Source organism: Saccostrea echinata, unplaced genomic scaffold (assembly GCF_033153115.1).
Source record: "Saccostrea echinata isolate AGI-Se365-2 ecotype Australia unplaced genomic scaffold, CSIRO_AGI_Sech_v1 ptg000052l, whole genome shotgun sequence".
Lineage (NCBI taxonomy): Eukaryota > Metazoa > Mollusca > Bivalvia > Ostreida > Ostreidae > Saccostrea > Saccostrea echinata.
In genome coordinates, this window is record NW_026889801.1 from 11,573,835 (window position 1) to 11,598,679 (window position 24,845).

Consider the following 24,845-nt stretch of genomic DNA (forward strand, 5'->3'; position numbering starts at 1 on the left):
TAATACCAAAAAGCAGAAAAGATTTTCAAAGAATTAAAATACATCTTCACAATATGATCAATAGAGACCCACAGTAAAATCAGAACTCCTGACACTGGGGCCATGAATTTCACAATTTTGGAAGAGGCTTCCTTGCATGTAATATCTGTTCATTTATATTACCTGCTAAATACCCAGGAACAGAGTAGAAAATTTCATAGAATTAATGTATTTTCTATATATGATCAATTAAGCTCCACCCTAAAGCTAGAACCCCTGACAATTGAATGGGGCCTTGAATTTCATTATTTTGGAAGAGGAACCCTTGCTCATCATATCCATGCATTTAGATTCTCTGCAAAATATACAGAGGGAGAAGAGGAGCTTTTAAAAACATTTCTGCATTTTTCACTATATGAGAGATAGAGCCCCACCCTAACACCAGAACCCCTGAACCTGGGGCCATGAATTTCATAATTTTGCTAGAAAACCCTTTGCTAATCACAATCATTCCAAAAACTGGAGTGCTTGATGTCCAGAAGTAAAGAAGATTCTGTAAGATTGCATTAATTTTGATGATTTTAGCCCCTCTTCTCATGCCCCAAGGGGTACATGTGTATATACCAAAATAGGTTGAAATTGGTTCAATGATTACGGAGAAGAAGCTGAAAATGTTCAAGTGTTAACACACGACCACAGACATAATTAACAATATATATCTGCAATATATCTGAGTAAACCAGATGACCTAATAATGAGAAAGGTCACGTTAACGTCAAAAAGGCGTTATATTGCCCCTAAAAAAGGTCGTATAACGCAGTGAAATGGCAAATAACTCTATATTTTATAGAATTTAATCCATATTCATGTTCATTCATCATGCACAAAATATTATTATTAACAGGTTTAACAATAATCATTTATCTTGCATATTATCTTTATAATGTAATTATATTTTGTAATGAAGATGGTTTACAATAACTTTTCGTATAAATTCTGATTTAAAAAAATTATCCAATCAAAATCATTATCAACCGAATCTAAATCAACCAACAGAAGTGCACAGAATTACAGAATTGCACGGAAAAGTTTTTAGAAACATTAAATGCATATATGGATTTTTTTCCCGTGGCATTTTATTTATGATTTTTTGAATAATCAAATTCGACAATATATTAGACTTTCTTTTAAATGTCAAAATTAGCATGACGCCATAGTACCGGTAAGTGACTTAAGAAAAAGAGATGTATTTTGAAACAGACCGTTTGCATGTACATCATATTATATTAGTGTAACCTCTGACATACATAGTGACAGCAACACTTCCCAAATTACAGCAAACACAAATCTGATGAATTAAGCATTGAACACATTCAAGCATATAATTATAGCAAATGCTATTTTAAAATCATTAAATAAATAATTATCAAAATGACCCGTATATTACACTATTTTCGATTAAGAACTCGTTTAACTTCCGTTCTATATTGTTCATCATTTTTTCTCTTCCGAAGTGGACCACTCAGGAAATTAGCTATTGAAGGAATAGAAATCAGCCGGTTGTAATATTTCTACAAAATAAGAAAAAGTATTGATCGTGTTATATAATGAAATGCATGCAATTGTATATTTTTGGGGGGCGAGGGGCTAGTGTTTTTATCTTTTTTTAAGCCTGTGTTCTTTTTCGCTCATATTTGCATACAAATTGAAAGAGCTGTGAAATTTTAAAATAATCTTGAATTTGTCTGCCTGAAGAGACTGGAATCAAGGGCGATAACTCTAATTCTTACCTTGACTTCGCTAAAGTTATCTAAGAAGTTTACTCCTCCATATTCCACACACAATAAAAGCACCTCCAGAAATCCTACATCTGCCATTGTCATAGACTTCCCGACCAGGAACCCTGTTCCATTCTCTGTCAACCTCTGTTACAATAATTTAACTGACATAAATCGGAACTAAATTTATTCATAGTCATTGTGATTCATTCTAATTTTACTTTTAAGGAAAACGTCTTCTGTATTAATTTTTTTTACATTGAATATTTAAACAATCTGGCTTACACAATGCATGCAAGGTGCTTAAATGCCAAAGAAATTAAAATTATGCATTTAACAATTCTGTAAACTTCACTGTCTAATTAATGGAATCTAAGGTATATGTGAGGTACATCTGTACTAGAATTAAACGAATTTTAAACACAGACTTGAATAATCAAGCAATAAATCCCGTCTATATCGTGTTGCTAGATCCGGCACGGAATAGAAAAAAAATTATGAAATAGTAATTTATCAAAGCAAGTTGTACTTTAAGGTATATGTAAACTCTACATGGTAGAACTTAAAAATTGTAGGGGTGAATGTACGTTAGTTCTTTGTGACACGTATGCACTAAAAAATATTTAAACTCTTTAATTTCCTCTCAGTAAGATCAACACTGACTTGTACATTTCTCATAATTATTTTCTATTTATTATACAAAAAAGAATCGTTGTATACCTTTTCAAGGGCAGGAAAATATCTGTCTTCTCCTGCAGTTTTTGCGTCTGCTATGGCCTGTTCTTCTGTTTTCATAAAAATCACCGGTAAAAATACCATAAAAAAATCCCTAGAGGCTTCGTAATACATATCGATTCTGTTAAAAAAAATTAATTTCGTTCATGATATTGTACATTATAATTAATTAAAATCAATGTTATTTAGTGAAGAAAATATTCAAATTATGTAGCCTAGAGTTATAAATTAAAATAGTTTTATATGAAATTTAACAAATTGCAAGGGATAACTATATAATATTTTTTTTTAAAATATAAATGCATGTAAGGAATTTAAAAATCATTGTTACATTGCTGCCTCCTTGTCGTCTGCTCCGTACAGCTGACCTTTTCGCGACACATAGTGGACGATAGCGTTTGTCTGTACTAATTCCATATCATCAATCTTAAGCAGTGGGACCTGTTTAAATGGCAGGGAACCATCTATAAAACAATGTAAATATTTGAATTTTTAAAATTCATGCATATATTGTGCTTCGTCTGGATTTCTTGAACTCTTTGCAGACTAAATACTTTGGGTCTAAATTGTGCAAAAATTTATATCATTTTTTAAATCAAATTTTATCAAAATAAAGAAGATATACCTCAGTGATCAAACCCAGTTTTAAGTCCAGGGTCTTTATGTATATTTGACATATAATCAAAAAGTGAGGATGTTGATAAGTCGGAATATAATGATATTTGTTGAATTTATGCATATTTTCTAAAATTGCTCTGTTGTAATATAAAAGTTAATTAAGGAAGAACAATATATGGAGTTAACGTAGGTTTTCATCCTACGCAAATTTAATCACCTTTTCATGACTTTTCATCGGGGTAATTGGTAGCAAAAATAATATGTCACTTAAACACATTAAGATGGCAACGTGGTAAAAAGGACAAAAAACGTGAGGGAAAGGTATATTTACCTTGAATAAATTTCTCGAATTCCTGTCTCTCTGTCAAAAAACTCTCTGTGAACTAATGGGGAAAAAATTATCGCTTAATACAGTGTACAATACTTTTATGCGATTTTACAATCAGATCTGCCATTAAAATAATGCGTCACGATAAAAAGATCGTATCCATTCATGACTATTAAAAAAGTGTTTGAACATTTGGCGTTAAATCTTAAATTCAGAGTGAATAACGATGATCAAACAACATGAAAATAATTGCTTATGATCCTCTAAAATAGAAAGAAAAAAAAAACCCTGAATTGTATTTAAAAATGAAAGACCTTTCTAAGTTTTGATCTTATAAATTACAAAACAGTGTATAGAATTGAAATTTATGATCCCGACTTTTCCATCCACGATACACGAAACTGTCCAGCAAAGACACATCCCAAAGGATAAATTAGATATTAGACTACATTCCCATGGTAACAGATTTGTCAAAGTAAAATAAGTATAGTATCCATCACTACGTCAAACCTATTTATAGACATAATACAACATATACCGGTATTTCTGCAGCTGCTAGCATCATGCGGATCACCTCCCCGCGTCCACGTCCGTTGAAGTACACCAGATGCGCCATTTTTACCAGATTTCCGGATAGCTTAAAGCGCTGTAGCATGTAATAATATCAATGTCTACAACCAATATTCGTCTGAAAAAAGCAACGACATAGGAATTTATACGGAAAGAAAGCTAAATAAATCTAGTAAAGTACATTGCACACTCATAAATCATTCATGAGGACCTTTGTAACGGTATATTAAAGGGCAAGTTCAACAAGACTTATCAAGGATGAGAAAAGCTGGGATTATATCTGAAACACGTCCGCGACTTCATATGTGATAACATAGCTTTTTATACATGAAAAAAATTGTTTTGTCGATATCATCATGATCATAATATCTCGAATGGGAGCAGAATTTTTTTTAGATAAATGCATAGATTACCCCCCCCCCCCCCACCTTTTCTTTGCTATGATAGACATACTTGTAATATAAGCATTGAAATTGGGGCTTAAACCCCCCCCCCCCCCAAGTTTTTTACCTTTCAATTTGCTTCCGATGCCTATGATATGCATTGTCGTTTTAATAGAAAAAAAATCACGCACATGACAAAAATACCGTTTTATATATATGCATAATCATGCATGTAGAACATCCATCTTACAATTACGTAACTGGAACTAAGCGATTTACTTAATTAAATAAGTAAACTGGCAGAATTTGAGGCTGGAGAGTTACTGTACCCCTCCCACGGTTACAAATCCCCCTTCCCCCTTGCGCTTACTTATTGTATAATTTCTTTATTGCATAATACACCTATAAAAGTGCAAACAGCCGGTATAACTCCAAGTGTTGGACTAAGTATATATTCAAGTTTCTGTATGGGTAATTTGAGATAGAACAAGGAACAATTATCTAGCATGGTTTTTATAAGTGTATTCCGTGTTTGTATATTACAATTACATTGTAAAAAGAAATGAAATTCATCAACAATTATAGCATTACATAAAGTTCATAATCTTTGTGTTGTCGAGGTATTTACTTATATCCACCAGTTTCGATCAGTAGGCAGTGGTCACTTGTTCGGAATTTAGTTAACAATCGTCTGTTATATATAGCACAATGTTACGTATATATTTCCCCGTCAACAATGTTTTTCTTAATCAAACTGGAAAAGCTGGATCCGTTCCTGACATTTTTTTTTTAGGTTTTAGAAATTTTAAAATGCTTTGGCTGCAGTAACAATGTACGTTACCCTTTTGCCGATCAGATTTTAACTTTATATTTCAAAAATATACATGCATATAACATGTTAAAAAATTTGGAGGTGACCGAAAAAAGGAAAATTAATTGACACATATATTACATGTACATACATGTGTAAATGCAATCTTTCAAAAGTAGAACTTACCTGTGTTGTAAATATCACGGAGAGCAAATTCACACAAAACTATTTCAAATTGACACAGTTTAAATGACTGACTGTTACATTTTCGTTGTTTACACTACACCTGCAATGATAATGTTTATGTGAATTAATTTGATGTCGTAATTAATATAACATTTATAAAACACCTGTTGAAAAACAAATGGCAGAGTATTTAATTTAGAATAAATGTCCAAAATCATTTACGCCAGAGTGGAAATGTGTGGCGATTTAACTTAAATCTAGTTTAAGCCGATTACTTGAACTGAATTTCAAGGGTGTTCAACTATCACAAAAGCAAGAATGGATTGACTTTAACGCTAGCTAAAACAAATCCAATCAATAACTTCGTGAAGCTAACAACCCATAGAATGAACTAACGAGTAGCTAGACATGTATGATCTCTAGTTGGTTTTTATTATTAAATTTCTCAAAGGTCGATGTTGTTATCTCACAGCTGTTGAGATAAAGATCTACTGTTCATGTAGTATATAAATTACTGAGCAATAGAATACGACATAATCATACAAAAGTAGGTGGATCAGCTGATAATTAACATACATTGTAATGTATGAGTTACTGTACGTAATGTATAAACATATTAAACACATCATTCTCTCCTCAAAATAAAGTAGTGAACATAATTATCAAGTGCAAAAAAAGGTACATGTCCATGTATAGGTCGCCATATATATATATATATATATATATATATATATATATATATATATATATATATATATATATATATATATATATATATATGCAGTTCAGCATTACTAACCTTTTTACTGGGTGAATCTGCGACTATGTCGTGTCCTAGCCTACATATACTGTATGGTTATTTTTGGATCGTATCCTTGAAGCAGGGACGTATATACATGAACTCATTCAATATTTCACACATAGTCCTAATAGGTACATGCACATCTTGTCAAAAATTATATCAGCACGACTGGACACATCTAAACAGCAAATCAGTCTTCATCAATTATAAACTGAGTGAAAAAATCTGCAAAAACAAACCTGATAATACACAACTCCAGATAAGAAGCTGCAATTAGCATCTCCGGTATATACGGTATATACGGTTTGTTTACCAAGTTAGCGCTCTATACATTGAAGTCCTTGTTTCCGGTTTATAACAAAGTCAAGTTATGCCTGAAAGTTTATCTGTCAGGGCTTTTAAAAGTCTAGAGAAACTCAAATGCCGATTCTGAACATGGTCACTGCACAGGGACCAGCATCGTCGCAAACCACGGGCAAAATATACGATATATGCGGACTCCGGACCGTGGCTTGAGACGATCCTTAACAGTTTTTATAAAGAATATGTAAAATCAAACATTACAGGTGTCCGACCTCTGTGGGTAAGTGTACAACAGAAAATTTCTCCATTTCAAAGATTTTCTTTAATATTATTTTTTTTTTTTGCTATTTAAGCAAATAAATAAACAAATATTTAACATCAAATAATAAATAAATAAATAAATATTAGCGTGATTTTTACGTGCGGGGTTGTCCCGTGTTCTTAGGACATATGTATTTGCGAGCTATTTTGTTTCTCGAAATAAATCCTAAATAAGAGGGTTGACAAATGTAATGTCACTACTTATGAGCAATTTCTTAAACGAGGTAAGCTATTGACAAACAAGTTGATGAAACAAGAATATAAACAGTCTCGTTTAAAGTCATCATTTCGTACGTTCTATGGTCGGTACAATGACCTTGTCAGCAAATAAAATCTATCATTAAGTCAAATGCTAAATGACGTTTTTCATACTAATTGTTAGGCCATTATTTACCCACTGGACTGTCGACGGATTTTCCCGTTATTTCCCGATCATGACAAGGAGCACACGGCGGGTGTGACCAGTCGGCAGTGAATGCTCACTCCTCCACATGACACCTGATCCAACCTCTGATGTTTTAGAGGTCAGTGTTGCTCTGCTCCTGATTTGTACTGTTTTAATGGACTTTTGAGCTTGAATACTGTTCGTTATCTCCATATATTTCATTGAGAGATATAATAGATTTTAGAGGAACTGTAAACGAGTTCCAAAAGTAAGGTCATCATAAGACGTCGTTAACGTTGTTGCCGTGCGGCGATAGACCTAACCTTACTTTGTGTTTATCTTTATATTTTGATAAATATTGTACAGTCAAATATTGTTATATTTATGGTTATCTGAATAAAATTTTCAAGCATCACCCAAAATGGATGGAGGTATTAGCATACTAGCATGTAAAATTTTGTTGATGAGGCTGCATTATTAAAGAATTTAAAAAGAAGCGGCGTTATGTTGGATCAACCCTTATATCTTATTTTATTTCATGCAGATTAAATATAATATTTTTTAAATTCTATTCAATAGAATTAAACAAATACCATAAATAAGTTATTTGATGAATAAACTTAAATAGAGATGAATTATAAAATCGCATGATTTTTGTAAGAGAGTGGGTGGGGGTGCCATCCACAAGTATCTATGTTCTAGCAACATGTTAAGTACATGTAGATTCAGCGTAGATTTAATATGTTGATTAATTCAAGAGATCTGAACAAATACCAGTAACAAAATATTTTTCTTCTAATGAATTAATCTCATTACAAGTTTTTTGGCGAATCTTTGAGTGACAATTTTGTGCTTTGATGGTATTTACTTTAGTTTTTATTTCATTCCGTAAAGGTCAAACAAATTAAGTCAAAAAGTGTAATAGCGTATGCAGAATTTATTCGATAAAACATGGAATGCTTTTAGCACATCTGTTAAATGTCAAAAATTAGTTAAGTTTGAGTGCCGAGCCTTGCCCACAAAACTGATGTAGATTGTGACTCAGTTGGTTGAGATCTTGGGCAGTGAATGTTGCAGTCGATGTATGTGAATCCACAAGGTCTATCATATTTTTCTTTTAAAAAAATAAAAACAAAATTATCAAACATCACCATTTATAATTTTTGCTAATATAGATTACACAACATGTCAACTAAAAGTAAAAATTCAATATAGGAATATTATATAATTTAAAACTTTGAGAAGGAAAAAAACCCCGTTATTTAAAATAGAAAATATCTCCATTAAAAATATTTTGCAACTGCTAGCATTCATGTTTGTTAGTAAATTAAAAAAACCCAGCTGTTTAGAATAGAAAATATAGGACTGAAATCTTTTTATAACTAAAAGGTAGTAAGGTGTGATGCTGCATGAGTATGCTTTTATAAGATCTTTTATACGTGTTAGCTTTTAGCTCTTGAAAAAAACCCCCAAAGATTTATTTTTCATTTCTTTTTTCATAATTATAACTTTAGACCCTTTTAAAATATTTCCCCACTCTGGCCTATAGCATACGGCCATTACTTAAACACTACTTGACGTCTTCATATATGTTTGGCAATTTGCAGCGTTGTATATCTTGAGAACATTTCTCATAAAGATCACTCAGATACATTTCTATATATAAAACTTTGGACACTCTGTGTGGCTCCATCCCAAAAAGGGGCATAGTGATTATTTACAATAAAAAATGTAAACCTTATAGAACTATTACAATATTCTTAAATATTTCTCCATACACTGTCTCTGAAATTCCTGTGTGGCTTTATGATTGTAAATGGTTTGTCAATGAACAAAAGATACTCTCATACAATATAAATTTAACAATTTTCTAGATTGCGAGAGTTTTATGCATGTTCGTATACATTGTCTATATAAACCCTTGAACTCATTTATTTGTGGAAACATCCTGGTACCGAGATCATTGATTTAACAAACACGAGTCTACTTTTTTAAGTATGCTTTAAAGAGAGGTTCATTATTTGTAGCCTGGTGGTTCTTGAGAAGATTTTTAAGGACCCAATTATTTCATATTGAAAGGGGGCAATGGTGGACAAAAATGGATAGTAATAGGTCACTTTAGTAGTCCAGGTGACCACCTAAATATGCAGGCCCGTAGGAAGCAATTTCACTTTGAGGGGGCACAACCATGCATTTCATTTTCAGTTCAGGGGGCACTATCAACTACCAAAAAAAAAAAAAAAAAAAAAAAAAACTGAGGGGGCACAACATGCATGCAGTAGCTATGTTTTCTATAGTATTCTATATATCGGCAAAATCCCCCCGGTTCCTACGGCAATGATATGGATAAATGAATTCAAAAAAACCTAAGTATGGGTAAATTGATTCATAGTAAAGAAGATTTCCAATTTGCAGAAATACACTGTAAGTTTTAATTAAGTTTTGTAAATCAAATACATTTTTAAAATGCTACATTTGAATGTATAATACATGTTAAAAAATAATAAACTACAAGTATACTAAGCGACATGAAAACACTTTTCTTTACCTCAATAGCGTGAAGTCCAGTACTTGTATGGACGCTTTGCTGTTCAATGGCCGATAACACATAGAGGTAACAGTGGTGGCGACCATTTATTTTTAATGCTACAATGTGCTGTGAATTAATTAAAAAGATAATGCTTAGAACAGAAAAAATGCACACTCAAGGAAATGTTTCAAGTTGTACTAAATATTTGAAGAGAGGGCATGCATCTTAAGGATATACCGTTGTATGATCGTAATGAAATGCAAGGCCTTCGTTGACAATATGGTGCGCATGCGGTTTAGTGTGATGAGGATGGTGAGTCGTTGTGGACAATACCTATTTTAATAGAGTTATGGAATTATAATGAAGTAAAATATTTCAATACTTTTGTCATTATTGTATGAACCAATCTATTTTTGCATCTTGTTTAAAGGAAAGTAAAGTCTTTGCTGTTTTGAATACTTACGACGGAGATGAGACCAAATGCAAAAAATAACGAAAACATTACTATGTTTTTACTGCAGCGTTTCTCCCAAAATGGTTTTTCTTCAAAATTCCAATAGAAGTAACGTCATATGTTATCTTAAAGATAACCCTTTGGCACATTTCTTCCATATATTAACGATATGAACAGATATGGGGGTCAAATACGAATCGAAAGGCTAAAACCGTAAGCTGGTAAAAAAAAAAATCTCTGACAAGTGTACCAAATAATGTAAAGAATGAAAATATGTATATTTGTTTTATTATTCCCTGCTTGGCGACATAGTTGAAAAGTAGATATATAATTTGGTCCTTGTATAAGAATGTGGACAGATCGCATTTGTGGAGATAAGGAAAAGTGGTTCATTTGATGTTTTAGTTATTCTTGCTCCAGAAATGTTAAAAAACACAGAAGAAAATATTTGCTTATGCGCTTGACAAGGACCATTTTTGCCAATTAATCAGCAGCAGCATAAGAAATTCATCAAATAAGCATTAGCATCAGCATGTATTATTTTTCCAGCAAGAAAGTAGTATATATTTAAAACATGCAAATATCACGCAAGACACAGCATTACTAGTTATACACAATAAACATTGGATTTATATATATATATATATATATATATATATATATATATATATATATATATATATATATATATATATATATATATATATATATATATATATACATGTATATATATATATATATATAGAGAGAGAGAGAGAGAGAGAGAGAGAGAGAGAGAGAGAGAGTAAATAAAAAGGCCTTTTGAAAACACTGACATATACAAAATGTTTCTTAAATTTTTTATTATATTTTATTTCAAATCAACCTTTGTTATTCACAATTCGAATGCTAAATTTGTAGTTTTACAAGCATTCGCTAGCATTGAATTCATATGAAACTGGCATAGGATATCAGCCCAGCTAAAATACCTAACATTCAATCGATAAACATAAATAAATTCTTAAATCAGTAGGTTATTCAATCAAGAAAATAAGTATTGAGAGATATGTTATGTTATGTTTAAAAATTGTTTTGGAAGAAACATGGAAAATTTTCAACAGTTTGTCTTTCCCTGCTGAGAGAGAGAGAGAGAGAGAGAGAGAGAGAGAGAGAGAGAGAGAGGTTTAAATAATATTAATAATGATAAGTCATGATGTGCTTTTATTTTAGGTTACATTTTTGAGATTTTTTTTTTGGGGGGGGGGGGGAGGGTGAACCATTTTATATCATGATTATATTAAGTAAAATGTCACCTTTTTTCACATTTAATTTTTCGTCTGTGAGGATGGGGGTTATAACATGCACTGGTTAGAGAGATAATCGCCTTTTCTACTGTAATGCTAATTAAATTGGCAGAGAAACAATTCCCATGAAAGTTGAATGATGTTATAGAATCAGCAAATAGAAAGTGAATTTGTTAAGTTCAAAATCTCTCTAGACTCTACTTCGCAATTTCACTCTTGACCAATCAGGACGCTAGTTCCAATAAATAGTACTGTGAGCAATGATCTCACAAAATAGTACCCCGCTCCTATATGATTATAATGGCAAATTGCTCTTCTTGGCAGTATGTAAATGAGATTTTGTGAAAGTCCCACTGAATTTCATTCAGGGCTTTAGAAGTAGTTGCAGTAACAAAATGGGTATCCCCTTTATCGAGTATTATGGCAAAGTCCATGTTTTGCTATGGGAAAACCCAAATATCTGTCCGATCTAAACGTAAAATAGGAGGTCGCAATGGCACCACATAATAAATACAGTCATTAAATCAAATTCATTAAATTTTATTCAGTGGCGTAGGAGGAGTTGCGGATAAGAAATGGGTTTATGTTAAATAAAGAATTGCAAAGTCAATGTTTTGCTTTGGGAAACCCCAAATATCTCTCGAACTGCAAAAAAGAAGATGCACATTGACACTATATAGTAAAGATTCTGTGAAAGTCTGATTAAATTTCATTTAGTGGTATTGGAGGAGTTGCGGATGAGAGATGGATACCCATAATATTATTGAAAGAATGAAATTACAACATAATGTACGGTTTTACAAACCAAGGTAACGATAAAATCCTTAAATGTTCTCCAGATTACAAGCTTGGCCACAAATTGTCGAATTGGGTGTTTGCTGTGCAACTTACTGCTCCTCTTATGACGTAATCAATGATAAGTGATACGTAGGAGTGCTTATGTCACAAAGAAAATAAACTGAATCAAGTCAAAATGTGTTAAAATTTATTAATAATTTAGTAATATCAAAAGAGTATAATCCTTTACAAAAGTAAATAATGCAGCCATTCAGTCCATTAAAATGTCATTGAGGTCTGTCTCCAACCGAGGTCTTTTTGAGTATAAAAGTTCCAAACATTGTTATAGCAAAGGACGCTGCTCTTGATATTCCACAAAATTGTGAAGCAGCAATTTGAGAATCTGAAAAAAAAGATTAATAAAATATAACCTCGAAAATAATCTAGTACAATTTTTAGCATTAAATTTGTACAAATTCAAGAAAACGTCCTTAACAAATTATTCACACCCCCAAAAAATAAAAATGAAAATTCCCCCCTCCCACCCCCAGATACCCGAATGTCTGCTCCATTTTTAATTAAGTGAGCTGAACCTTTGAAATATGATCATGATTGGAGAGTTTTGGTAATGGGCAATAACAAACTTAAGTTAGAATAATCCAACCATTGGTTTCAATGTAATGATTCAGACACGAATTTTCGCCAGATTTCTTAAATGTCCATTATGTACTGAATCAAATTGCAAATTCCTGTTTTCCAATATAATTAATCTAAATTATTACCAATAAATACCTTCAAGTTAGCTGCCCCATAGTTCGACCAGTCCATTTGATGTTTCACATTTACCAAAAAAGAACTTTTCTCTCTCTGGACAAAATAAATTATAAATTTTAACAAATGAACAATGAAATTTATTCTACTAATATATATAATACAAATCGACAACACGGTAAAAACATGGACGCCTGGAAACATTAAAGAAGGGATCGGGTGCTTAGGGTGAGAAAGCATACCCTATCTACTGGTCACACTCACCGTGAGCTATCTGTAGAAATGTTACCATAAAATAATACCCTAACAATGTGTATAAAGCATGACAGTCAAAATACGACCCAACAATAGACTGTATTGGAGAAAAAGTTCATTATAACGGTCACCTAACTTTAAACGAGACTATTGAAGCCGCTTTAGAACCAACCGCTTTAGAATCAACTATTTCAACTGCCTCCTTTTGAAAATAAATCCTTCACAAAACATGTTCTTGCGTAGAGTAACAGTTGGAAGACAGACAATATATGCATTTGATAAAGGGAATATCGCTACAATAACCCCATGGTTCATATAGTTTAATTCGTGGTAGTTGCCATTAACGTCTCTATTCAGTAAAACACCCAAATATAAAATAAATGTGGCAAATTCTATTTTATCTCATTTCGAGTACATTGTGATATATAAATTTGAATGTATTGATAAATCTGGTGCATCAAAAGTAGTATCGTATAAGATTTACATTATGACCCTTGGGTCGAGGCCTCTGCTGGTGAACTGAGGGTCTCTACAGCCAGCAAAGTAGTTAAGTACTTCTGTACTAGCTTGAAAATACGGATATATATTTAGTTGCTATAGTAAAATTTAGAAACTTATTTTAAAATTAAAAGGATTAACTCCCTTATGCATAGCTCTGATCCTTCGACGTATTTGGCTCCAGTCTTTGGCAACCCTTTTTTCAGCTCTTCAAAGTTTTTTTTATTAAAATATTTCGGATTTCCAACGTTTTGGCATGAGCATCACCGAAGATACATAATTTGTAGAAATGCGCATTTGGTGCATCAAGATTGGTACCGTATAAGATTTACATCTAAATGTCTAATTAATTGCTTCATAATTCATGTAGAAGTTTTTGAATAACGCCCGTTTCATAATCATGTTGGCTAATGTATGAAGATAATTATTATTATTGTTTAACGCAGAGTCGGCAATATTTTAGACATAAATCGGCGACTAAAGTATGAAGAAAACAATTTTATTTCCTACGTAGCTTGTAACACGGGCTTTGATTGGTTACAAAGTCGAGTGTAAGTTTCCGTACACCCGACTTGAGCCGGGGGTAAAAAACGACGTCAGAATGCATAGTTTCTCTATGATAAAAAGCAAATACCTTGACGTCACGGTGCATTGTAGGACGTAGTTAATCTTATCGATAGCTTGAAACACAGTTGATTGCATTTGTTTACAAAGAATTTATTTGAGTATATAGGAAATAAATTCGTTATCCAGGTCCAATCAAGGGTGTACGTGGATTTTCCCCGGTTTGTATGCCATACATCCTTCGGCCTCAGGGTGTATGGAATAAAACCCGGGGTAAATCCCCGTACACCCTTGATTGGACCTGGATAACTAATATTATTTCCTATGTAGCTTGTAACACGAGCTTTGATTGGTTACAAAGTCGGGTGTAAATTTCCGTACACCCGCCTTCGGCCTCAGGGTGTATGGAATAAAACCGGGGGTAAATCCCCGTACACCCTTGATTGGACCTGGATAACTAATGGTATTCAAGCTCATTAGTCCATTCAAATAATACAAATCAGGATCAGAGCAAGCACGGACATCCGAAACATTAGAGGTGGGATCAGGTGCCATGAGGGAGTAAACATCCCCTGCCGACTGGCCACACCCGCCGTGTGCTGCTTGTCATGATCGGGAAATAACGGTAAAATCCGTAGACAAATCAGTGTGTAAATAATGGCCTAACAATTAGTATGAAAAACAACAGTCAGCATTTGACCTAGTGATAGATTGTATTTGCTTACAAGGTCATTGTATCGACCATAAAACTTGTGAAATGATGACTTTAAACGAGATAGGAGTGAAACGATACGCCTCCTTCACGATACGATACGTATCTTATAATTTTGTCTCGGTACGTTTATGTTAGATACGATACGTTTTGATAGCAGGAAGCCAATAAGACGTTGTTTCACGTTTTGTTTCACTAAATCCAGTTACTAAATCTATGTGCAAATTGTTTGTTGTTTGTTTGTTTATTGTTTAACGTCCCTCTCGAGAATTTTTCACTCATATGGAGACGCCACCACTTGCAGGTGGAGAGCTACACATTTTGACCTATTCTCGGCACTCAGGGCCATTGAGTAATGAGGGATCTTTTTCGTGTCAGCACCTACTGCGACACGGGACCTCGGTTTACGGTCCGGTATCCACGTCCCACAGTGGGATTGAACCCGCGACGTAAGGATAAACTCCTTACACCGAGACTCTAGAGCGAACGCTTTAACCACTGCGCCACGCGGGCGACTATGTGCAAACTGAGTAGTAGAAATTGATACATGTAACAATGAATTTACCGTTGAAAATTATTTTACAACCTATGAGCCCTCAAACATTTACGTTTTTTTTTTAGATTTTAATCGTGCTGAGTAGCGTGTTTTACCTATGCCATACCTGACTGAATAATGATTCAGACCGAAAAATGAACCGAACCGAAAGTGGAGATTTTCCAACGTGTATCAAACCGAGAAAAAATAGCAAGGTGAACCGTCTCTTCCCTAAAACGAGACTGTTTATCAATAGCTTGCCTCGTTTAGAAATTGTTCGTACGTAGAGCATGCTCTTGCGTATCGAATTAACATAGAAACATAAACCCCATATGCAGGTGATAGGGTATATTGCTACATAAGTAAGGGAAGTTGGTGATTGAAGCATTGAAGTCATCATGTTTATCATAAGCTTTGTTGTTAGGTTACCATTAACGTCTTTTTCTAGTAAAATATCCAAATATTAAACAGATGTGTCCGACTCTGGTATCTTTTATTTCAAGCTCACTGGGATATATCAAGTCGATATATGAATGGAAGAAAGTATTGTTATATGATAATTGGTCGTCGATATGTCTAAGTGTCGAGGTGAAGGCCTCAGCAAAGTTTGGATCTATTATAACCGTTCAAAATGTATATTCTGCACAATTAGAAAAAAAATAATTATTTTTGGCTTGTTTCTGAGTTAGTATATTTGATTTCCATATTGGAGCAAAAAAGTGAAATAAGAACCTCAAAGGAAATGAATATTAACGTTTTTTTCATACAATCCATCACCGTGTGAAATGTACTCCAAAAACATGCTAGTAGTACCTTCCGCCCTGTCATGCCCATAGAGTGACTTTTATCTGAATAATTAAAGTGACATTTTATTAATTAAGCCGTTCTTTGATATCTATTTGTATTTTCATCTCATTCGTTAATTTTATTGTTAAAATATTTAACTTTACAGAAATTGCCATTTTTAAATATTTCGCAGAAGGGGAGGGGCAGTCAATGTGCTCGGACCACAGACTTACAACCCAGCAGATTTTGTTAAGTTTTAAGGTTTTAATAGAATTGAAATACGGAAACTAACTTTCTCTTGATCACACACGTTTTATATTCACTGATGTATATTTTCAACGGTGTCTTCAGTTGCCATGACACTGACCTTTGCCTCCTCCGCTTTGCTCCGTTTACATGGTCTAGAGCAGAAGATGTCGTCCATTGGCTGTGGTAATCTGGTCTCCAAATATTTAAGTTGCATATAGATTTCGTGGATCTATCGGAATGAGAAATGAGAATATTTTGAATCTTAATCAAGTTTATATTTCATTACAGGACAACAGAAATACATACAAAATTCGAAGAAAAAAAAATCCGAGTCTCTAAATTATATATTTGTGATTTGATTCTAGAGAATTTAGAACATATGAAGCAAACCTCCTTTGAATTCATCAACAGTCTGATATACAAATATAAAATGGGATCTCTCTCACAAAAATTCTGGAGGAGTTTTCAAGAGAATTTTTTAGTAAGTATCGTAATGTGAACAAATATTTTTGTATTTTTGCAAAATTAATCGTTATCCATACATACCATATATGTATCGTATTCAAAATTGGGAAAGCATTAATTAAAAAAAAAAAAATCATGACTATGTTTTGAAAACGATCTGTCTAGACCTTTGTGCAAAAGCAAAAACAGATGATATATACAGGAAATGAAATACATTTACAAACTCTAAAGTAATTACTTGCTGATATTTAAGTGAAAGCAAGATCATATTCAGTTCAATTCAATTCAGTTCATTATTACATGTAATTCAGATGACTACATTGGAATTATGGATATCAATTCCAGTTAAATGAAGTCAGTACTGCATTAGTGGCTTCCGATTTAATTTTTATACGATTTCATATATATTTTCTCTTGCAAATGTCACATTTAATATACGCCATATGTTGATCTATGATCTCTTATAAAATAATCACTATTTTTGAAAGAAAAGTTCGTTAAAAAATCACCAAGTACATTTGAAGGAAGATATCACAAAATAATATTAATATTTGCTGCTTATTTGTTTTTTTTTTGTTTTTTGTTTTTGTTTTGCTATTTAGTTTAAAACGAATTTAATGCATATTTTCGTGTGAATACATGTATACACGGAGAAACTTTCACTGAAGTAGCTGTTGAAATGGTAATACAAATATGATAAAAATAATAAAAAAAATCAAATATACATTTAATTGTTTGTTTTAAACACATGAAATGGAAAAGTATTTTAAGCTTAGGAATGCTATTGGTGTTCAAATCAACTAGATCTGTCACGTATGCATATTTTTTTCATGAGGCTCTTCATGAATAATGCCTACCGGTACGTTTCAAGACACACCGATAACTAAAAAAAACTAACTAAAAAAAAAAAACAACAATTAAAAAAATTGAATATACCACACCTAGGAAAAAACATATAGGATACATGTAACAGTTAAGAAGGGGAAAAAAAAAAAAGATTTCTCACCAAACAAAAGACGACTGTTCCAAAACTTTCACCAACTAAATGCACTTTCTGTAAGTGTATACTGCGATAAAATTCGGGCCGGTCTGGGAGAGAATGATTCACGTAGGATTTTGACGTATCTGAAGAAAAATAGAGACATTTTCAGGAATTCATTTTAATTATAATGTTTGATAACGTTCAGAAACATACACCTATTTTGCCATAAAATTCTGACCGATGTGGGTGAGAATAATTCACGTAGGATCTTGACGTATCTGCAGAAGAGTTTCATTGTCTTAAGTACAAAAAAAGGATGTCATTATTTTTTACTAAATGCTCTTTATATACTTAAATATTAAATAATTTGAAATAATCTTACACGAAGATACAGAGCAATTCACATGTGTTTAAAAATTAACAGATTTGATTTCTCGTAGTTTCTTAGAAAAGTATAATTTTTGTACAAATATACTTATGAAAGGTGTCATTAACGTACAACAACATTGTAAAGATTATTTTACTGAATACCTTTAATGGACTCCTGGTATTTATATATTAATTACATTAACAGATTAATTTTTAAAATTATTATGCCACGAATCAAATGAATTCACAAAATAAATCCAAATCATGAAAATATATATATATATATATACACAGAAATTGTAATTTACAGCTAGACCCTAAAACTTGCTACTACACAACATTTTTAAGACACGGTTCGGTACGCTTCTAGTACGGTACAGTTCGTTTGATAAACGGCACAGAGCAGCTTTTTGCATGGTACGGTACGTTTTTTTGCAAGAAAAGGTTCACTTCTTGAAGGTATTGTTAAATTCTTATGTAAAAAGCAAGACTGCATACAGTCGACATACAGAAAGATTGTAAACGTTAGATTGCACCGTACGGTTCGTTTGATGAATGTACGGTTTGCTTTTTGCACGACACGGAACGTTTTTTGTATGGCAGGGTTCGTTTTTTTTTTTTGGCACGGAAGTGTTCGAATCTCAAAAGCAGCATACAGCAAATTCGTAAACGGAACACTTCTTGTACGGCACTGTTCGGTAGGTGCCTGAAGTGTAGTAGCTCGTTTTGGGTCTGTACATTATTTCCTTAAGAATCTCTATTTTTTATAAACATTTATCAAGAAAATAAATACATACTGCAGTTATCAATACGAACCACGATACAGTATCCTTTTCCACAAAGTGCAAACAACAACAACGTGAAAATCTTTTCATAGCGCATTGTATGTGTTGCTGGAAAAATTGGACAATTACAATGACTTTTCTTTATATATGTATGGTTATATCGCTGTAAAGTGAATTAAAATTTAAAAGCTTTTTGATTGTTCCAACTTGATATCCTTCAGTGTATTTACGATATTACATTTGCTAAATTCAGTACAATAAGTGAGTAGGAGTCAAGTATAGGAAGCCTATCTATTTCATTTAAATAAGATTACTATTGTTCCCGTGAGAATGACAGATTGCCTGTTCATGCATGGGAAAAGGTTTGTAGTAAATTTATTTTCTCTCATGAATGGTTTCTGAAAAAAATTAATCATAAAATTTTAAAAGGTTTTATTTTCACAATGAACTGGTGCCAAAAAAAAATCGCAAGTGGTATTTTCTAGATTAAAAGGAAACACTTATTTGTGATAGATTTATTGCAGAAATGTCATTGGAAAGTCCTGACCCAAAGACCATAATCTGAGAACAGATTACAGGTAATTAAAAGCTTGGATATTACATCCTGATTTTCATTACACAAACACGTTTAAAAAGTTGCACGTTGGTATTATCTTCAAATACAAAAACATAATAATAATTTTGTCAAAAAAATTTCAAAAGTTATACTAATGCAAAATTTTGACGAAATTCTGTTCGTAATTTCTGATTTCGGGGCCAGGGTTAAAGGGAATGTGTTCTACAACTAGATTTCCCTTCAAGGAAAAAGGATTCGCCATGTTGCCAGTAGCTAGAATAATTTTGAGTATTTTTCAGTTAATTAATATGAAAAAATTCTGCTAAATAAACTTTGTGACGTCAAACAAAAATGAAAAAAAAACCCATGATTTGTATAAATAATTTTAGTGCAAAACCGTAGTTCTCAGGGTAATAGTAGTTCAACCAAGATATTGAAATTAATTAACAAATATTTGGATTCAGTGTATTTTTCTTCGTTGAAATGCATTGGGAATCTAAAACGTTCATTCGCATGTGGACACACGCTAAACCATGTCACTTCGCAAAAATGAACAATAGGAACTACCTATCTTTTCAATAATTAGGAAAACCATAATATGTATTGTTCTCGTTCAGTTAAATTCAAATTTATTAAATTCTTGTAAAATTATAATAATTTAACGTTAAAAAGTTTTGTCATTTTCTTCCTCCAGCCAAAAGGGCTCTTCTGTCTATTTCCCAAACTAGTTCTGAAAGGCGCTAAATTTAAAATGATGACAATTAAAAGTTATTAATTATCAAGAGAGAGAATTAAAGAATGTAAATACATCCACTGAATTGACAATTCTACCTTTTTGCGATTTTATATTCGCAACTTGTCTGCTTTTCCGCGACTACTTCAAACTGCTTTTCCGCGATTGGTTTTTACTGTTTTAATGTTTTAACTCCTTTTTTGATATTTCCTTTCCGCGAATTTTAAATGATCATTGGTCAAATGGGACGTAAAACAACAATCAATCAATCGTCCATGTACGAATTTGAAACATATTTCTATACGTCTGGGTTATGATATCAATAAAATGAAGTTAAAGCTTGTCTGTTTTAGGACGTAACACTGGTATCTTTACGGCATAAGCATGGACTCTTGAATTTCTCGACATTTGTACAACTACGGGACTTATAAAACTCTAACTGCAGTTCTAATTACAATCTCTGCATTTCCAATACAATGTTTTGTACTTCCATTTTTTCGTCGTCGGAGAGCAAGGTTTTAATTTGCGGGGGATGCGTTTTAGGTTTCTTAATTGTTTAAAAGCATTTTCGTTAAAAAAGCTTCATTATGAAAGGTCACTGATTTTGTTAAAAGATTATAAAATATATATCTAATAACATAGTTACGAAATATTTCTCACAACATTATTAATATAGGACAAATTTTAAATTATCAAGCTTGGAATGTGCTTCATATACATTCAATTGTATCCAAATACATAATCTTCTCTGTCGACTTCATGTTGTCATAAAATAAATAAATAAATATCATGTAGGAGGAAAAAAAGATAAGAAGTTATGATTTAAAAAAAATAACTTGACAACTGGAAAAATCTACTGTTTGAAAACTTTAAAATTCCAAAGCTAAAATCTTCTTGGGCAGTTGATCAGGGACGGTCTGCAAAACCGCCTATCCTTTCTCGACTTTTGAAATTACAGAGCTATGTACTCTAATTAAACTTCATAGTTGCATCTCATCATAAAAATAATTAGAACTAAGTTTGTGAATTTGAAAACACGGATTCCTCAGAATCGCTGAGATAATCTGCTTTTAAAATTTATTTGATACTTAGGTACCCCGATCCTTCAACTGGCGTCGGAATTTCATAAATATTATGGATTCTGTAGAGGATTACGCCAGGCGATGGGCCAGACATGACATAGAAGACCTTGACACTTTGTTAGAATGGATTAAATGTATCAGATATGTGTTAAAATCGCGCATTAAAAGATTGAGGGGCAATATGATAACCATCTGTCCTTCTGTATTCAATAATCCAGAAGTGAAAAAAGAATTAGATAAATTACATGATCAGTACGTACTGGTCCCTGCTGACAAAGCAGGTAACAACATTGTCTTTGTTTGTAAGATTCATTATATTAAATGTATTTTAGAGGAACTTGGATTTAATTCTACAAGTGGTAATCCAACTTATACTCATAGTTCCCTTTCTAAGGAGAAATTCTTCAAAATCATATGTCAGTTTTGAATATTTTGAATATTCCAAACAACCAAAATGAATTTGAATTACCATATCTATATTGGATTCCGAAACTTTATAAAAATCCTTACATACAAATATACATAGCGGGTTCAAGTAAATGTTCAACCAAGCCCCTTTCTTTACTCCTCACTAAAATATTAATTGTAGTAAAGGAGAAACTTCAAGAGTACTGTGCAACAATATATTCGAGAAGTGGTGTAAATCAGATGTAGATACTTAAAAATTCCAAGGAACTTTTGGAAGACTTGAAATCACAAGATTTTACCAAAATCAACAGCTTAAAAACTTACGACTTTTCAACTTTATACACAACCATTCCCCACGATAAATTAAAATCCAGGCTTTTTTATATCATTGACAGCTGCTTTTTCAATAAAAATGGAACTCGTAAATTTACTTACCTTGTCATTGGTCATTTGCAAAATTATTTTGTTAAAAAACATTCTGATTGTACACACAAGTACTCTGAAGTTGACACTAAAAAGATGCTTGAGTTTCTGATTGACAATATCTATGTGGTTTTATGAGACCAGGTCTTCCAACAATCTATTGGAATACCCATGGATACCAATTGTGCCCCGTTATTAGCACATTTTTTTTTTATATTCATATATAGCATAATTTGTCCAAAATCTTATACGTGAAAAGAAGAAAACACTTGCTGTGGCGTTCAACTCGACATTTAGATATATCGACGACGTATTGTCAATTAACAATGTTTATTTCCATTCTTATGTCGATACGATATATCCCGGTGAGCTTGAGATTAAAGATACCACAGAGTCTGGCACATCTGTTTCATATTTGGATATTTTACTTAAAAAAGACGTTAATGGTAATCTAACAACCAAGCTTTATGATAAACGTGATGACTTTCTCTTTTCAATCGTCAACTTCCCTTACTTGTGCAGCAATATACCTTCATCACCTGCATACGGGGTTTATATCTCTCAGTTGATTCGATACACAAGAGCATGCTCTACGTATGTACAATTTCTAAAACGAGGTAAATTGTTGACAAACAAGTTGATGAAACAAGAATATCAGCAGTCTCGTTTAAAGTCATCATTTCGTAAGTTCTATGGTCGATACAATGACCTTCTCAGCAAGTATGATTTATCAATGAGTCAAATGCTGACTAACGTTTTTCATACTAATTGTTAGGCCATTATTTACACAATGAATTGTCGACGGATTTTTCCGTTATTTCCCGATCATGACAAGGAGCACACGGCGGGTGTGACCGGTCGGCAGGGGATGCTCACCCCTCCATGGCACCTGATCCCACCTCTGATGTTTTGGAGGTCCGTGTTTGCTCTGCTCCTATTTTGTACTGTTTAATGGATTTTTTAGCTTGAATACTGTTCCTTATCTCCTTATTTTTTATTAGAGAAAAGAGAATTTGTAAAGTATGTGCATTTGTAAAATCACACTGTCAATTGAATGTTCATCAACTTATTTATCAATAGCCTGTCTTGTTTTAGAAATTGTTTACGTAGAACATGTTCTTTCTTATCGGATTAACTGGTAAACATAAACTCTATATGCAGTTGAAAATGGCATATTGTTTATGGTCAATTTGCCATCAATGTCTTTTAATTTAATTGTTCAGTAAAACAAAATATGAAACTGATATGTAAGACTCTGTGGTGTTTTTACTTCAAGTTCAATGGGACTTATCGAAGCAACTTAGAATTGAAACTGAATTGAATTAAAATGAAGGCCACAGGAAGAGCCTTCGTCTTTTCGAGTACAAGTTGTTGAATACATCTGCTTCATATAAATACAAAACAGGTCTGCTAATGAAGGGTCACAATTAAAACCCATGGAAATTCCAATAGATATTTGGATTACAACTTAATTTTCTAAAAAGTTCCTTGGATGCTTTTAGTATCTAAATTTGATTAGCGATTACTGAAGTTTCTTATTCACTTCTAAGACTTGGTAGAACATTTACTTTTGTAAGGATTTTTAAGTCTAGGAATCTTTTATAGGTACACTGTATGGTAATTCCAATTCAGTTTGGTTGTTGGGAATATTAAAAATATTTAAAACTGACATGATTTTAAGAAATTTCCTCTCAAAAAAAGGAAAATTTGGGTATAATTTTGATTGCTACTTAAAGAATTAAAGTTCATCTAAAATGCAATTGTAATATTGAACCTTACAAACTAAGATCATGTTGTTGAGTGCTTTGACAGCTGGGACTTGTACATATTGATAGTGTATTCGATCTAATTTTTTTATCACTTCTGAGTAATTGAAGACATAAGGACAGTATTACATGTTTTTCATATTGCTACTCAAGCATTTAGTACGAGATTTCAACACCCATTCTATAACCTCACAAAGTGTCAAGATCTTTTCTCTTATTTGACCCATCGTCTGGCATAATCTTCGACAGAAGTCATAATATTTGAGAAATTTAAAGATCGGGGTTCCCTAAATTTTGGCCGTATTAAAAAGGGTGAATTAAGGTCCTCATTCATAACTTTATTAACACCACCATTAATGACGTGTCCAGCAGGACTATAGTTGTAAGCAGAACAGGAAAACGTAGGATGATTATGTTTCAGTTGTTTGATATCTTGGCATTGTAGAGATTTTTTTGTAATTAAAAGTTAAAATGTGATGAATGTTTATAAGGAATACATGGTATGGACTTCAACGATATTTTTAAATACAGAACTGTAAAAAACATTACCCATAATAATGCGTCAGTTCCTTGGTTGGCAATTTTTCAATTAAGGAACAGATTTTTAATATTTTCCGCGGTACGGAGATTAGCGGAAAATAATTGTCTTATAGATTCGGAAAT

General features: G+C 32.5%; 3 protein-coding genes across 3 annotated transcripts; all 3 read right to left on the reverse strand.

The window, feature by feature from the left end:
* Positions 1–856: 856 nt before the first annotated feature.
* LOC133203847 (glutathione S-transferase 3-like) lies at positions 857–6,461 on the reverse strand. The gene is made up of 8 exons (XM_061339649.1): positions 6,188–6,461; positions 5,389–5,488; positions 3,977–4,126; positions 3,442–3,493; positions 2,824–2,956; positions 2,478–2,613; positions 1,770–1,904; positions 857–1,550 (listed from the first exon to the last, which is right to left on the reverse strand). The coding sequence occupies exons 3-8, from the start codon at positions 4,091–4,093 to the stop codon at positions 1,428–1,430; spliced, it is 696 nt and encodes a 231-aa protein (XP_061195633.1). The 5' UTR covers positions 4,094–4,126; positions 5,389–5,488; positions 6,188–6,461; the 3' UTR covers positions 857–1,427.
* A 1,726-nt stretch (positions 6,462–8,187) lies between these two features.
* Positions 8,188–10,341, reverse strand: LOC133203959 (uncharacterized). The gene is made up of 4 exons (XM_061339754.1): positions 10,246–10,341; positions 9,967–10,062; positions 9,748–9,855; positions 8,188–8,313 (listed from the first exon to the last, which is right to left on the reverse strand). The coding sequence occupies exons 1-4, from the start codon at positions 10,339–10,341 to the stop codon at positions 8,188–8,190; spliced, it is 426 nt and encodes a 141-aa protein (XP_061195738.1).
* A 2,093-nt stretch (positions 10,342–12,434) lies between these two features.
* On the reverse strand, positions 12,435–19,311 carry LOC133204131 (uncharacterized). The gene is made up of 5 exons (XM_061339897.1): positions 19,227–19,311; positions 18,085–18,203; positions 16,732–16,842; positions 13,036–13,110; positions 12,435–12,646 (listed from the first exon to the last, which is right to left on the reverse strand). The coding sequence occupies exons 1-5, from the start codon at positions 19,309–19,311 to the stop codon at positions 12,587–12,589; spliced, it is 450 nt and encodes a 149-aa protein (XP_061195881.1). The 3' UTR covers positions 12,435–12,586.
* Between the last annotated feature and the right edge of the window lie 5,534 nt (positions 19,312–24,845).

What these genes read in the sequence shown, in the direction of transcription:
- LOC133203847 (XM_061339649.1), bottom strand. Translation starts at nt 4,093, where the DNA reads ATGCTACAGCGCTTTAAGCTATCCGGAAATCTGGTAAAAATGGCGCAT. An exon ending in GACGACAAGGAGGCAGCAAT is followed by an intron (nt 2,614 to 2,823) that starts GTAACAATGATT and finishes TTTTTTTAACAG; the next exon opens with AATCGATATGTATTACGAAG. An exon ending in ATTTTCCTGCCCTTGAAAAG is followed by an intron (nt 1,905 to 2,477) that starts GTATACAACGAT and finishes TTATTGTAACAG; the next exon opens with AGGTTGACAGAGAATGGAAC.
- LOC133203959 (XM_061339754.1), bottom strand. Translation starts at nt 10,341, where the DNA reads ATGGAAGAAATGTGCCAAAGGGTTATCTTTAAGATAACATATGACGTT. An exon ending in ATTTTGGGAGAAACGCTGCA is followed by an intron (nt 10,063 to 10,245) that starts GTAAAAACATAG and finishes CTATTAAAATAG; the next exon opens with GTATTGTCCACAACGACTCA. An exon ending in CTGGACTTCACGCTATTGAG is followed by an intron (nt 8,314 to 9,747) that starts GTAAAGAAAAGT and finishes TTTTTTTAAAAG; the next exon opens with AAAAATATGATAGACCTTGT.
- LOC133204131 (XM_061339897.1), bottom strand. Translation starts at nt 19,311, where the DNA reads ATGCGCTATGAAAAGATTTTCACGTTGTTGTTGTTTGCACTTTGTGGA. An exon ending in GGTTCGTATTGATAACTGCA is followed by an intron (nt 18,204 to 19,226) that starts GTATGTATTTAT and finishes ATTTTTCTTCAG; the next exon opens with ATACGTCAAAATCCTACGTG. An exon ending in GAACAGTCGTCTTTTGTTTG is followed by an intron (nt 16,843 to 18,084) that starts GTGAGAAATCTT and finishes TCATTCCGATAG; the next exon opens with ATCCACGAAATCTATATGCA.